Consider the following 13,832-nt stretch of genomic DNA (forward strand, 5'->3'; position numbering starts at 1 on the left):
ATACGACAGCATGCAATGTTTGGGGAAAATGGATTTATTGGATGTCTAATTGATCTATAGGTAACTTAATTAAAATAGGCACCTCTCAATGTGTTTTTGCATCAGTTGATTCATATAAGTCAATTAAACTTGCAGAATAGTTTGTAAAACTTAAGTTACAGCAATAACACATATAAAATACATATACAACCAATTGAAAGTGGTTGCTTTGCTAAATGTAACACATTCAACTAACCTATATTAAAATTTAGAAGAATTATAGAGTTACTGAAGTTAAATACAGAATTTAATTCCACACTTATAAAATCAAATATGGTTACATTGTGTGAAATAAAGTGACTTTCTCTAAACATCAAAAGGTAAACTGCACTAATTTAATGAACAAGGCTGAATGTTTCAATATTTGTTTTTCTTTGCACAATTGGACTTCAAGAACAGAACTTATTTTAATTGTGAGGGAGATGGATAATTCCATACCAGTGATTGTTCAAAATTGACGTCTTGCATCACTAACTTAAGGGCATATATAATTTTTTCTCCCGTACCAAGTTTGGGTGTGATGCTAAGACCAAGTCATGTGATGGGCTAGTGTCCCAGAATTCCGCATAAAACCATATTGGGTTGACATCCTTCAATTGTGTGTAAACTAAAATTAATCATTGAACATCAATTTCCCAACAAAATGTGCATTTATTCTCATTCAAATTTGTTTACAAATCTCTATTTTCACTAATAATATGTTCAAATATCCCATTATCAGAATAGCTCCTGCTTGAGGCACTTTTTTGTGGTTTAAAATTATCTACATACTGAAAGTACAGAAAATGGTGGTTATAATGTTGATATCCCATGCATTTTTTTCCAAACCACAATTTATACATCCGCATATAACTATTTTGAGTGTGATTTTGGTTAAATCTGATGAAGATTGTTATGTAATTTATGGCTTATTGAAAGGGAAGTGAATATCTGGAGAGGAAAAGGGAATGGAATTAATGGATATATGTTATTGTGCCCATTGACTAGTTGTGGAGGTCCTTTGCCTCGATTTATGGAGAAGTTCGTAAGTGCCCAACCTTTATTAAATGGAGCTGAAGGTTTTTTTTTCCATTTACAGATTCGAGATGACATGTGTTTAGCTGTATTAGATGAAGGTGAAAATGAGGCAGGAGCCTGTTCACACTGCAGTACTGAATTAAATCACAAAGGTAACTGAGCCACGTGTAAATGTTTTCACTCTGAAACTGCTGCCAATTGTTCTTGGATCTCAGTAAAGCGAAGAGGAGAAATGTACATAAACTTACCTTGGTTTCCCGAGGGCAGGCGCCTGCCCATCTGTGTGACCTGTGCGACATTCTTCAAAGCTATCAACTTCTGCTCCCATTAAATTTCAGTATTGTGTTTGAATTTACACTGTCAACTGAGTGACACCTAACTGAATTTTGTTCTGGCTTCAGTTTTAACATAAAGATAATTTTAGTCCAGATATAACGGCTTACTCTTGTCATGCAAAAGGTTTAGTTTTTGACCAAATGACAATCTAGTTCTGTTCTCGGCGACTTACTGGTATATTTCAATTATTCCAGATCAATGGGATGATGTCAATGATGATGACAATGAGGATGAGGATGATTTGTTTGAAACAGAATTCAGACAGTACAAAAGAGTTTATTACATGACAAAGATGGGCATAGAAGTTGTTTCTGAGTAAGTAAATTTTATTTTCCCTCTATCAGGACTAGTGTTTAATCACATGATATTTTATGAGGAATGAAAAAAATGAAAATCACTTATTATCACAAGTAGGCTTCAAATGAAGTTACTGTGAAAAGCCCTTAGTCGCCACATTCCGGCGCCTGTTCGGGGAGGCTGGTACGGGAATTGAACCGTGCTGCTGGCCTGCCTTGGTCTGCTTTAAAAGCCAGCTATTTAGCCCAGTGTGGTAAACCAGCCCCATGAGAAAGGTTTCCCAAATAGAATGGTGCTGGTTTTCCCATTTGTTTGAGCACCGAAGTGTACTGCAAAAGTAGGACCGTATCACTGGTCACCTATAGAGGGTAGGATGGGTCCGGGGAGAGACATCAAATACATCTGGGGAAGTGTTACTTGAGTTGCTGCTTTGTTGACTCTACAAAGGAGAGTTTAAATGTCCTCTGAGAGGAGAGGGCAGGTCGCTGATTCCTTTCCTTCGAATTCTAGGAGAACCTTGATTCATAGAGTTTGAATATACCCTTGAGCTCCAAGCCCTGAAATGACAACACTCTGCTGTCTGCAGAGTGCTTTGATCTGGCTGCAAAAATGCAGCAGAGATTCCATCACACTGAAATGATTAAACTCTACTTCAGGTTATGTAGACTAAGAAACTGGAGCTGGGTTTTTACTGACTTGCGCTCTGGGTTGCTCGTCCAGCATTCAAATTTTATTGAACGCTTTGCACAAATGGGCATTAATTTAAAAAAGGATCGGGCTTAACCTGAACGTTTGAATAGGCTACTGCCATTCACTGTTGAAGCTTGCATGTGGAGATCAGTTGTTGGAGGAGTGTTTGGCACAATTTGCTAATTTTCTTTCTTTCTTTCTTCCAATAGTGAATTTCTTGCTCAACAGGCAAGATGTTATGTTCAAGCAATACAGTGGATTTTGCACTATTATTATCATGGTGTGCAGTCTTGGAGCTGGTGGGTTTTTGCATGGAGATAATTTTAATTGAAATGTTATGATTGTGGCAGCACTACAGCATTTCTTTTTTACTCATTTTATTATTTTAAATGTGGTTACACAATTTCTGTTAAATATTTTCGAGGATTTAGAGATTTTTTTCTTGAATATGGGATGCACCACTTACATTTGTGCTCCAATATTAAGTGAATGCCAGACACTTGGAAGTGTTTGTAAAGATTACAATTTCTAATGAATGTTACGAACTGAAACTCATTTCACCGAACACTTCATCTGAGCTGTTGCAGAAAATTTGCTCACTGCCTTTTAAATTGTTCCCAAGTCTGGCAAAGCTTGAAATTAGAAAAGGTGATTTGGTCCATTAAGTTCAATCCTTCCACACTATTCACCTTTAACTACACAGATTATGGAATCCATACCATCATCACCTCATTATTTTCATATCGTTTTGTGATTTAAATAGATCTGCAAATGTATTTTTTTAAGTTTAATGTGTCAATAGCATGACTTGAACTCTCTCCCTTCTGACCTTGGAGGTGATGGTGTTATTAAATGATTTGAGTTGTCTCTTCTTCAGTCAGATAACTTTACAAATCAGTGTGTTAATCAGTTACAGGTTTCAGCTCTGAAGCATACAGCATTTCAACATTGTAATAACTGCATGATCTGACATGCTATTTCTAGAATTTTAAACATTAAGAGATGACACTGAGGGGCTTTAGTTTAATTTAGGCTTCAGGAGATGGTTATAATGTCCCCACTGTAAATGTTGGGTATAAATTCATCATAAATGTATGCATCACATAACATACTAACTTTGAAAAATAATGCTCTGGGACTAGACTTTATTCCAATGAAGTAAAAACCTTTCAGAATTTCCCCCCCAAAGCTCTCTGATGTGACATGATGTCAAATCTTCTCTGTTTGTACAGTTAGTATTGAAATGCGATGCTCATGGCCTAGCTTATGCTTTGAGCTTGTTCCCAATGGCTATTGGGAGGACTAACTGTTTCATGATGACTTGAAATTAAAATTTCATGGGTGATTCTTTTTCACACCATTTTTCATTAAAGTTTTTGGACAAGTATGTTTGAAGTAATTTATTGCAATGGAGATGTGTACCTTTTCAAATTTACCAGCTTATTTGAGTTCCCTTTTCAATGTTGAATTAGAATTTAATTTCAAATAAAACCCATCAAGACAATGGGTTGGTGAGTTTATTTTTAAAAAGTACTGTCATACAATGTATATGATCAGATATTCTGTTCCACTGTTTAGGTATTATCCTTGTCATTATGCACCTTACCTATCAGACATCCGAAATATCAGCAAATTGAAGCTAACGTTTGATATAGGGAGACCATTCAAGCCATTTGAGCAGCTTTTGGCTGTTCTGCCAGCAGCTAGTAAAGAGCTTCTACCCACCTGCTACCAGGTAAGTAGACATTACTCTTGGTGTCAAGTAAGTTTTAAAATTGCTTACAATTCATTTCTCTATTTTGCACAGTGTGGCTTTAGATCTTCCTGAGGCACCTTTGACATGGTCTTTTGTTGCCTGACAAATCCAATAAAAATGTTGACAAACAGGAACTCGTAATTGCATTCATAGATCTGACCAAAGTATTTGACTCAATAAATTGTGAGGTTGTGTGGATTGTGCTCTAAAGTGTAGGATGTCCAGGAAACTTCCTCAATCCTGTAATTCCTTTTTATGATCTGACTGCAACTGCCTCGAGTGGGAGAGCTGAAACAAACGCCTTCAAAATCCGGGCTGGGTCAAGAAAGGTTGTGTATCATCCCTCATGCTCTTTACAATCTACCTGTTGGTGGCTATTCACCTCGCCAAAGACCCACCTGACTTCTGATGTCAGTGTTAAATACTTTCTAGATGGGCGATATGTGGCGCATTGGATAGCACTGGGACTGAGGCACTGAGGACCCGGGTTCGAATCCTGGCCCTGGATCACTGTCCATGTGGAGTTTGCACATTCTCCCCATGTCTGTGTGGGTTTCACCCCCACAACCCAAAGATGTTTAGGTTAGGTGGATTGGCCATGCTAAATTGCCCCTTAATTGGAAAACAAAAAATTGGGTACTCTAAATTTAATTTTTTTTAAAAACTTTCTCGATGGAAATCTCTTTAATCTCACTTATCTCTGTTCCAAATTTAACTAGCCCCCAGAGATATACATGATATGCATATGGTTTGCAGATCACTGCAGTGTGGAGTTGTTGCCCACTCTGCAATTTTATTCGATGCTTAGTTCCTTGATGCTACTAGCTATTCCCCCTTCTCTTCTCTTTCTGCCTTTCCCATTGCCTCTGCCTGTATGTATGTACTTGCCCGGCTTCTTGCCAAGGATTGTCGTAAAAAGAATTTTGTGTGTATGTAAGAAAGGGAAAAATAGGATGATAGAAACTGCGTCGTTATGTTTGAGATGATTTATTTTTGCATTCTCAGTTTTTAATGACTGACGAAGAATCTCCAATCATTGAGTACTATCCTCCAGATTTCACAACTGACCTTAATGGCAAGCAGCAGGAATGGGAAGCTGTTGTTCTGATTCCATTTATTGATGAAGTGAGTATTTTTAAGCGTTACCAGATTTTCCAAAGCGAAGTATTTTAATTTATTTTTGTACCTAAATCTAACAAATTTTTAAGTAACTAATCTTGAATTGTAATGGTCTAGCATCTATTTAGTTGAAAATATTAAAAGATTTCTCTTTATTAATGCTAACCAACTTGTAGAACAGTGGGTTACATGATTCGCGTTTGTATTTTAATGTGTACTTGTATATGACACATTTTTGCTTCAGGTGATAAGTAATAACTTTTAAAAATCCTCCATGATGTTTATTGTTTATTCATCTGTAGTCTCATTATAAACAACTTCTCCAAGTCTTCTCATAGCTTTTTTTTAAATTTAAAGTACCCAATTCTTCTTTTCCAATTAAGGGGCAATTTAGTGTGGCCAATCCACCTACCCTGCACATCCTTGGTTGTGGGGAAGAGACCCACGCAGACACGGAGAGAGTTCTCAAAGTTCTGTTGACACATTAGATCTTGTTGTGTCTTTAGGGAAGCAAAACAACTTGCATTGGTATGGTGCCTTTAAAGTGGAAATGATAGCTACTTTAATGAAAGAAGAGGAAATTACGTACAAAAAAAAGAAAGAAACAGCTGCCCGAACATGTGAGACATGATTTGGTGTAAAATATGAGCTTTAACAGTGGTAGAGGTGGAAGGACTTCAGGGCGGGATGTCAGACAGAAAGTAGAGGCTCCAGAAAATGCAAACATCAATGTTGAGGCAAAAGGAAGAGCGATTAACCAAAAGTTAAATCGGAGAACTGAATAGTGCATGAGGAGATACAAAGTTGGAGAGGGAGTTGGAGGAAACCTGTGAGTTGCTAAAGAAGGAGAAGTTGGTTTGGATGTTGGGATGGCGTTTGGCAGGTATATATAACTATTTTAAGCGGGAGATGGGAGAATCGGTGCTTGAAGGAGATGTGAATGAAATGAAATGAAAATCGCATATTGTCACAAGTAGGCTTCAAATTAAGTTACTGTGAAAAGCCCCTAGTCGCCACATTCCGGCGCCTGTTCGGGGAGGCTGGTACGGGAATTGAGCCGTGCTGCTGGCCTGCCTTGGTCTGCTTTAAAAGCCAGCGATTTAGCCCAGTGTGCTAAACCAGCCCCTGGATGGAGGGGCTAAAGTGGCATATGGTGATCAAAGCTATGTCACCAACGCAGCTGTTTTGATGGAGGGGAAACAGTGAAATGTGTAGCCAGCTTTCTGTCTGTGTCGGGATATCGATAGATTAATTAAAGTTTTTTATGCAATAGTAGCAGTATGCGTTTCTCCAGAATCCAATCACTAGTTGGACCTGGAACACATTTTGAGTTGGAGACAATAGATCTGAGGCTGCTTACAACTCTGGTTCCAGTGGTGATTTGCATGGAAGGATGTATGTAGAATGATGCCAGGAATATGAGCACCACCACCCAGCAAGGCACATTGGTTGTTTCCCCTCACCTCAAATAGATGCACATATTTTAGGGTGAGGAATTGACTTTAGAATCTGGAAGCGAAATCTCAAGACAGCAGACTTCTGCTCTGTACTGGAAGATGGTCTCTTCTACCTCTTGATGCAGTTTTACTACAGCCATGAATGTCCAATCACAGTAAATGCAAACTAATATAAGTATATTTAGAAAAGCTTTTTGAAACATCACTGCAGTGTTTAAAGAGACAGTTCCAGTTTTATTCGAGCATGTGAGAAATCAACCTCTCTCTTTGGAGTCATTTCCACTGGGAGTATGGTGGCATAGTGATCATCTTACTGTACTGCTAACCCAGCAGCCTAGATTAATGATCCAGAGACATGAGAAACTACAGGATTGTCGGAAAGACTCATATGTTCATTGATGTTCTTGAGGGAATCTGTCATCCTTGGCCATCTTTCACTTGCATGTGACTCCAGGCTCCCTCAGAAATGGCCCTGCATGCTGCTCTGTTGCATTCAAGAAGGCAGCTGACCATCACCTTCTTGTGGGTAAGGGTGGGTAGTAAATGGTGGCCTTGATAATGGCCCCTACATTTCATCCTGTAAATGAATAAAGGAAACTCTAGATCTTTGACCACTTATCATTTTACTACTTCCTGTAGCTCTTCATCCATTTGTAAATGTGTAAGAAACCTAAATATTTTCTAACCTTTTCAGAAACGATTACTGGCAGCCATGGAGCCATGTAATAGAGTTCTTTCAGAAGAGGAGGCAGAGCGCAATAGACACAGTCGGTGTGTCAGGTTTTGGTGGGATAAAGAAATTGAATTTGAATATCTGTCACCATGGCCAGAAAAGTTTCCTGATGTGGAGCATTGTCATGCGAGGTAGAGATTTTGCACTGTATGAAATTGTACATTGTTTCTTGCAGGATTGTTCTATTGAATAAATGACTGCTATTAATGCCACACTTTAATTTACCATGTTTGTCATTTTCTTTCAGACATGACGAGATTCCCATGGATGCATGGAGAGTAGATCCCAGTTGCACTATTAAACATGTCACAGATAAGAGTTCTTTGTACTTCCGTGGGTTTCCAACTCTGAAGCATATTAAGCATAAGGTAAGTTTCCCTTGTGGTGGTAAATTTCAATTGATTGCACAGCTTCTTTGTTGAAGTCGTATTTGTGAATTAGAGTCAGCAATGTTTTATACATGAAATGGATTGTTGTATGCACACCAAACGTGTGAGAATGCAACCAATGCAACATTGTTTTAAAGATAAGTAATTAGATCACCACATTGTGGATGATTGTAGGTTGTTTCCTTGGCCCCCTATCTGCTTAATCTACTTGTAGCCACTCTGCTTTCAGGCTTACTAGACCCTTGGGGATGGAAGTCCGAGAAGCATAAACATGCATGTTTCCCCCCCCCCTCTAAACAGTTGCACTCTTGTCAGAGCATTTGGGCTTGCAACATGTGCATCTTGGGTTCTGTGTACATGGCTGTATAAGGGTTATTATTTTATGTAGTTACGAGTTTATGCATTGTCAGTCAAAATCCATCACTGGTCTGATCTGGACTGCATTGACGTTGGAATGCATTACTGAGGTTAACTAGATAACCATATATTTTGGGGGCGGAAGGGTGAACTTGACAGTGGGCATCGATGGAAACCTAACACTATGCTTAAGAATCTTCAAACTAAACTATTATGGAATCTGTAACGGTAGATTATCTTTTGTCTGATATGGGTGCATCTGGCTCCACTTGTAATTGATGGAGGCATAGAGCCCCCCCCCCCCCCAAGTATGTACAAGGTATTGATGAAGTTTTATCTAGGTAAAGCTACAGTTTTCCAGCATAGAATACTGATAACTTGCTCTTTGTTGAATTAGACACAGCATATTTATTATGGGTTAAATTTGAAGGTTATATGGAACTGAATGAAAAGTATCCTCCTCCTTAGTGATGGTTGTGCCCTAGTTTCCATTGATGAAACAAGATGGCTAGGTACGCAAACAATGCCTTGAGTACGGTGGATCTCTTTGCCTTGGGAAACTGATTGTGAAATCTACTATGGGAGATTAGAGTCATTGAATGTTCCAGGATTTCAACCTCCCTTACCTTTCAGCAGGTTAGCATTAGTTACTCAAAGGTGTAATGTTGCAGAACATAGATATAGACCGTAATAGTGTGGAGGACTAATTCATGAAATGCATCAGTACGTCAAGGAACCAGCTGGGTTGGGCTGTTTTATATCTAGTATTTTGCAATCCGGCAGTTTTAAAAATGACTTTAATTGAGGAGCTCTAGGACAAGACTGATCATATTATGTTATAATTTTACATTGAGTTTGAAAATAATTTGGTTAAATCCAAAACTATGATCTTAAATTGGAACAAAGCAAACTGCGTGGGTATGGGGATGAGTTGGCTGGTGAGGTAGGTTGGAAAATTAGATTAAAGGTATGATGGTCAATAAGCAATGGAAAACATGTATGTATGTTCTCTTAAGGAATAAAAAACCCATGGGAAACATGGCCTAACTGGCAGACGAGAAGTTAGAGATAGCATTAGGTTAGGTTAAAAGATAGCATAGCCAAACAGAACAATAAGTTGGAAGATTTTAGAATTCAGCAAAGGTTCACCAAGAAATTGGTAGAGAGAAGATAAACAGAAACGAACACAAACATACAAAAGCTTTTGGATATAAAAAGGAAGAGATTAACAATTGTGGGCCCCGTAGTGGCACAGACAGGAAAAGTTATAATGGGAAAATAGCAGAGACATTTAATACTTTGTATCTGTCTTCATAATAGAAGACACAAAATTCCACTCTCAACGTCCTGGGGTTACCATTCACCAGAAACTCAACTGAACTAGCCATATAAATACTGTGACTACAAGAGCACGATGGAGGCTAGGAGTCTCATCGCGTTAACTCACCTACTGACTCCCCAAAGTCCGTCTGCAAGAAACCAGTCCGGAGTCTGATGGAATACTCTCCACTTGCCTGGATGAGTGCAGCTCCAACAACACTTGACACCATCCAGGTCAAAGCAGCCCGCTTGATTGCCATCCCTTCCACAAATATTCGCTACCTCACCACCGACTCACAGAAGCAGAAATCTGTGCCATCTCCAAGATGCACTGAGTTGGAGTTGGAATTTCTTGATCCTTGAATATAGTCAAGGCAGATTGATAAATTTTTGTATTCTAAAAGAATCGAGTTTTGTGGGGTTCGGGAAAGGGAAGTTGAGATTGAAAATCAGCTTTGATCTTATAGAATGGTGAATTTGACTTGAAGTACTGAATGGCCTACTTTTATTTACGAAGAATCAATGTTTGAATTGGGGCCAATTATGAGTGTAGCTTTTTTTAAATATATTTTTCCTGATAGCCCCTTAACTTAATTGCCTGTCCTAATTCCACATATGACTGGCTTATGGTGCTGGATGTTGACGAGCCTGCAATTAGTGTGGTACCAAATGCTACCGACTCAAACTAAATACATGGAAGTGAGCTTTTCTTTTTCACCTCGTGTTTCCTTTAATGCAAACCTGTATGAGTCAAAATGCGTGTTTGACATTTTATTCTTACAGTTCTATTTGGGGAAGAGTGGAGTGCAAATCTTTCAACAACCAAGCCGTGGAGAGAATATGCTTTTGGAGTTATTGCTCAAAGAAGAGGAGGAAGTATGTACTAGATCATAAGAGTGTTACAAAACTGGAATGTGACTTACTTTTGACTTGCAAATTGTTTAAACCTGACTTTCTGAAACAATTACTGTCACTTAAATTATATTGCTCACAATTAAAAATTCATATGAATTCATATTTGGGGCAGCACAGTTGCTTCACAGCTCCAGGGTCCCAGGTTCGATTCCCGGCTTGGGTCACTGTCTGTGCGTAGTCTGCACGTTCTCCCTGTGTCTGCGTGGGTTTCCTGCCACAGTCCAAAGATGTGCAGGTTAGGTGCATTGGCCATGCTAAATTGCCCTTCGTGTCCAAAAAGGTTAGGTGGGGTTACTGGGTTGCGGGGATAGGGTGAAGGCATGGGCTTGAGTAGGGTGCTCCTTCCAAGAGCCGGTGCTGACTCGATGGGCTGAATGGCCTCCTTCTGCACTGTAAATTCTATGATTCACCTGCTTTACTTCTGCAAGATTACAATTGAGCTTCCTGAATATAAAATGTATATGTTTTTGGTGTCCAATTTCAGGGATGTCCTTGAATTTTTGCACCATGCTACAAATAAGGGTGGTTCTTCCTTTCACCAATGAAAACGGTCGCACGGTGGTTGGCACCTTCTCACAGCACCAGGGACCAGAGTTCAATTCTGACCTCGGGTGACTGCGCGGAGTTTGCCCTTTCTCCCCGTGTCTGCGTGGGTTTCCTCTGGGTATTCCGTTTTCCTCCCACAGTCCAAAAATGTGCAGGTTAGGTGGATTGGCCATGATCAATTGCCCCTTAGTCCCAAAAGGTGAGGTGGGGTTACTGGGATAGGGTGGGAGCTTGACCCTAGGTGGGGGTGCCCTTTTAGAGGGTAGGTGCAAACTTGATGGGCTGAATGGCATCCTTCTGCACTGTAGGGATTCTATTAAATATATGAAATCATTAAAAGGCAGCAGTCCAACATTTAAAAGCCACATATTTAAGGTTAGTTTATAAATTCCTCTTTGCCTTTCAGAATGTGGATGATGTTGCAGATCAGGAACTGGGAAGGCCTGTTTTTTTGAATTGGCCTCATCTTGAAGAAGCTCGAGTTGTTGCGGTGTCAGATCAAGAAATGAAGTAAATATTGAATAACATGATTTGAGCTGCAGTTTGCAAGGATAGCGCATTTAATATTGTAGATTGGCTTCTACCTTGGTGTTTGCAGTTTTGCACTATAAAATCCCCTGAAAGCTATATTGTTTTTCTTGCACCCAAATGTCTGTATTGGTTACTGAGTAAGTTACATGTTGTTTGTATGCTGTTCATACAAAGATGTTCTTTGTCATGGTTCTTGGTATTTGTTTCTTAATCTTGCCATTTGGCACCAAAAACAAGCAGAATATAGGTTTCTTGCCAAAGTCAGTCATTCACCGTACTGTTGTGCATCTGCTAGTCACTAATATCACTGCCTTGAGTACTATAACTTCCTTGGAGTAGAACATTAGACCTGGGATGGAAGCAAACAATTTCCATTTGTTAGTCTTGGTTCTGCACTCTGAACTTTACTACTTGAAAGTTTTGCTCCAGGAAAACAAAGCTAATCTATTGGTTCCCCCAATTGTATTTTGTTAAAATCAATTCCCCTATTTTGACCCAAAAGTGTTGCGAATGCTGGAGATCGAAGTAAAAACCAAAATTGCTGGAAATAGGTTGGTGGCTGCACCATCTGTGGAGAGAGAAACGAGAGTTTGGTTGTTCTGATGAAAGGTCATGACATTAAAACTCTGACCTCTCTCTCTACTGCTGCTGCCAGACCTGGTGAGTATTTCCAGCATGTTCTGTTTTTGCTTTATTATTTTGAGGAAGGGAGATCTAACTATTTGTAACTTGTATGATTTTGCCAGTTCAGATTCCACAACACTCCCAATACACCACCCACACGTTTTCCTGGGAATTATGTTCTGTTTCTTCTTTTTCTGTGACAACCACAATTCGATACCTTCCATTATTAAGGCTTGCAATTTCCTGACAGCATATGTCAGATTGATGACATATGCATTTTTCTCATGCAGTATTTCAGGAAATTATGAAAATTTATTGAGTCGCTTGTGCTACTCCATCTGAGTAGCAACCCTCTTTCAAAGCTGAGCTTGTCACGGTTTTTACCAGATTTGTGCTAGTTTACTGGTTAGTTGGGGCACTGATGTGACATTAGGCAAAATTTTGCTCAGTTCATTACAGAAGTCAGTTCTGCGCACAAGAAACTGCATTAACCCTGGAAGCTGCAGAACCTTTGAAAGCAGCGACTGTGTATTGTAACCGGTTGTTTTCTTAGAGTTATCACCCAATAGAGAATGTTAATCTCTTAACAAACTGTAACAATGCAATTGATAGTGTCATTATTAAGGGAAAGATGATGGGTATTTGAGCACATAAGTAGGGGTTAGCTGGGACATTGGATGTTGAGTGTTTTTACTGAACAAAGTCAATGGACTCCCTCGGCAAGGAAAGGCTCTGTGTCTTAGTTTTGAGTGCTTGCTGTAATAACAAAGCATTGTCTTTGGGCGGTGTCGCTTCAAAATTTCAATAATTAGATGGGAGCTCAGCTTTGCACTTTTATTCACTAAAGCAGAGTCAGTTTGAGATTGAAATTATTCAGCAAATTTCTGGACCTTTGGGAACATCAAAATCAGTATGTCCTGTGATTGAAGGATTACGTTCTTTTAATGCAGGAAGCTTGAAGCTAACTGTTCAGTCCAGTGTCATGGGGGAAGGTGGGGTCAGGGCATTGAACTTGATGATCAGCCATGATCATAATGAATGGCGAAGCAGGCTCGAAGGGCCAAATGCCTCCTCCTTCTATTTTCTAAGTTTCTTAATTTGACATCCGCATCCACACAATTTGTAGCAGGAGACTACACTTTTTAAAAATTAGAGTATTCAATTTTTTTATCAAGTACTGCAGCACTTGATTTTCCTAACTTGTTTTTTTTTTCAAAGTTGACATTGCTAATAATGCATTGGGTCATCAAGGTTTGTGTACACAAAGCTAATAAATCAAGGAATTTATCTTTCATGCTAACTTCGTATAATCGAATGGGAAGCAGCTTATAATATGCTTGTTTTACCTGATTCTTATTTTATAGATACTATTTAGAAGAACCCACAGGAGTACAAAAGGTATACACTGGGAAAACTCCACCACCCACTAAGATAGTTTACCTTGGAGACGCAGAACAAAACATGTGGAACAGAGAAGTACATAATATAACTGAATTGTAAGTAAATGTATGCATGTCAGATTATTTTTTCATAATATTTAAATTCATACATTATAGTCAAGAAGTTTGCAAAGAAGAAATGTTATCCAGATATCGATAAACTTGACCGTTTTTAACTTAATCAATAGGATGGTCCCTTTAATCCCCATTTCCACCTTTTTTTTTTGCGTTCACTTTGTTTTTCCTTTCCTGGATTGTCCAGTTATA

The 13,832-nt window shown here is 39.0% G+C and overlaps 1 protein-coding gene across 3 annotated transcripts in view; it reads left to right on the forward strand.

Annotated features, from left to right (window-relative positions):
- xrn1 (5'-3' exoribonuclease 1) overlaps positions 1-13,832 on the forward strand; it is a 169,882-nt gene that overhangs the window by 92,884 nt on the left and 63,166 nt on the right. For all 3 annotated transcript variants that reach the window (XM_072473914.1, XM_072473915.1, XM_072473913.1), the window contains 10 exons: positions 1,118-1,208; positions 1,587-1,707; positions 2,589-2,678; positions 3,958-4,114; positions 5,141-5,260; positions 7,406-7,575; positions 7,692-7,812; positions 10,294-10,386; positions 11,378-11,481; positions 13,491-13,622. In XM_072473914.1, coding sequence (XP_072330015.1) covers positions 1,118-1,208; positions 1,587-1,707; positions 2,589-2,678; positions 3,958-4,114; positions 5,141-5,260; positions 7,406-7,575; positions 7,692-7,812; positions 10,294-10,386; positions 11,378-11,481; positions 13,491-13,622 — 1,199 coding nt within the window. The remainder of the gene's footprint in view (positions 1-1,117; positions 1,209-1,586; positions 1,708-2,588; positions 2,679-3,957; positions 4,115-5,140; positions 5,261-7,405; positions 7,576-7,691; positions 7,813-10,293; positions 10,387-11,377; positions 11,482-13,490; positions 13,623-13,832) is intronic.

The sequence above is a fragment of the Scyliorhinus torazame genome, chromosome 14 (genome assembly GCF_047496885.1).
Source record: "Scyliorhinus torazame isolate Kashiwa2021f chromosome 14, sScyTor2.1, whole genome shotgun sequence".
Taxonomy (NCBI): domain Eukaryota; kingdom Metazoa; phylum Chordata; class Chondrichthyes; order Carcharhiniformes; family Scyliorhinidae; genus Scyliorhinus; species Scyliorhinus torazame.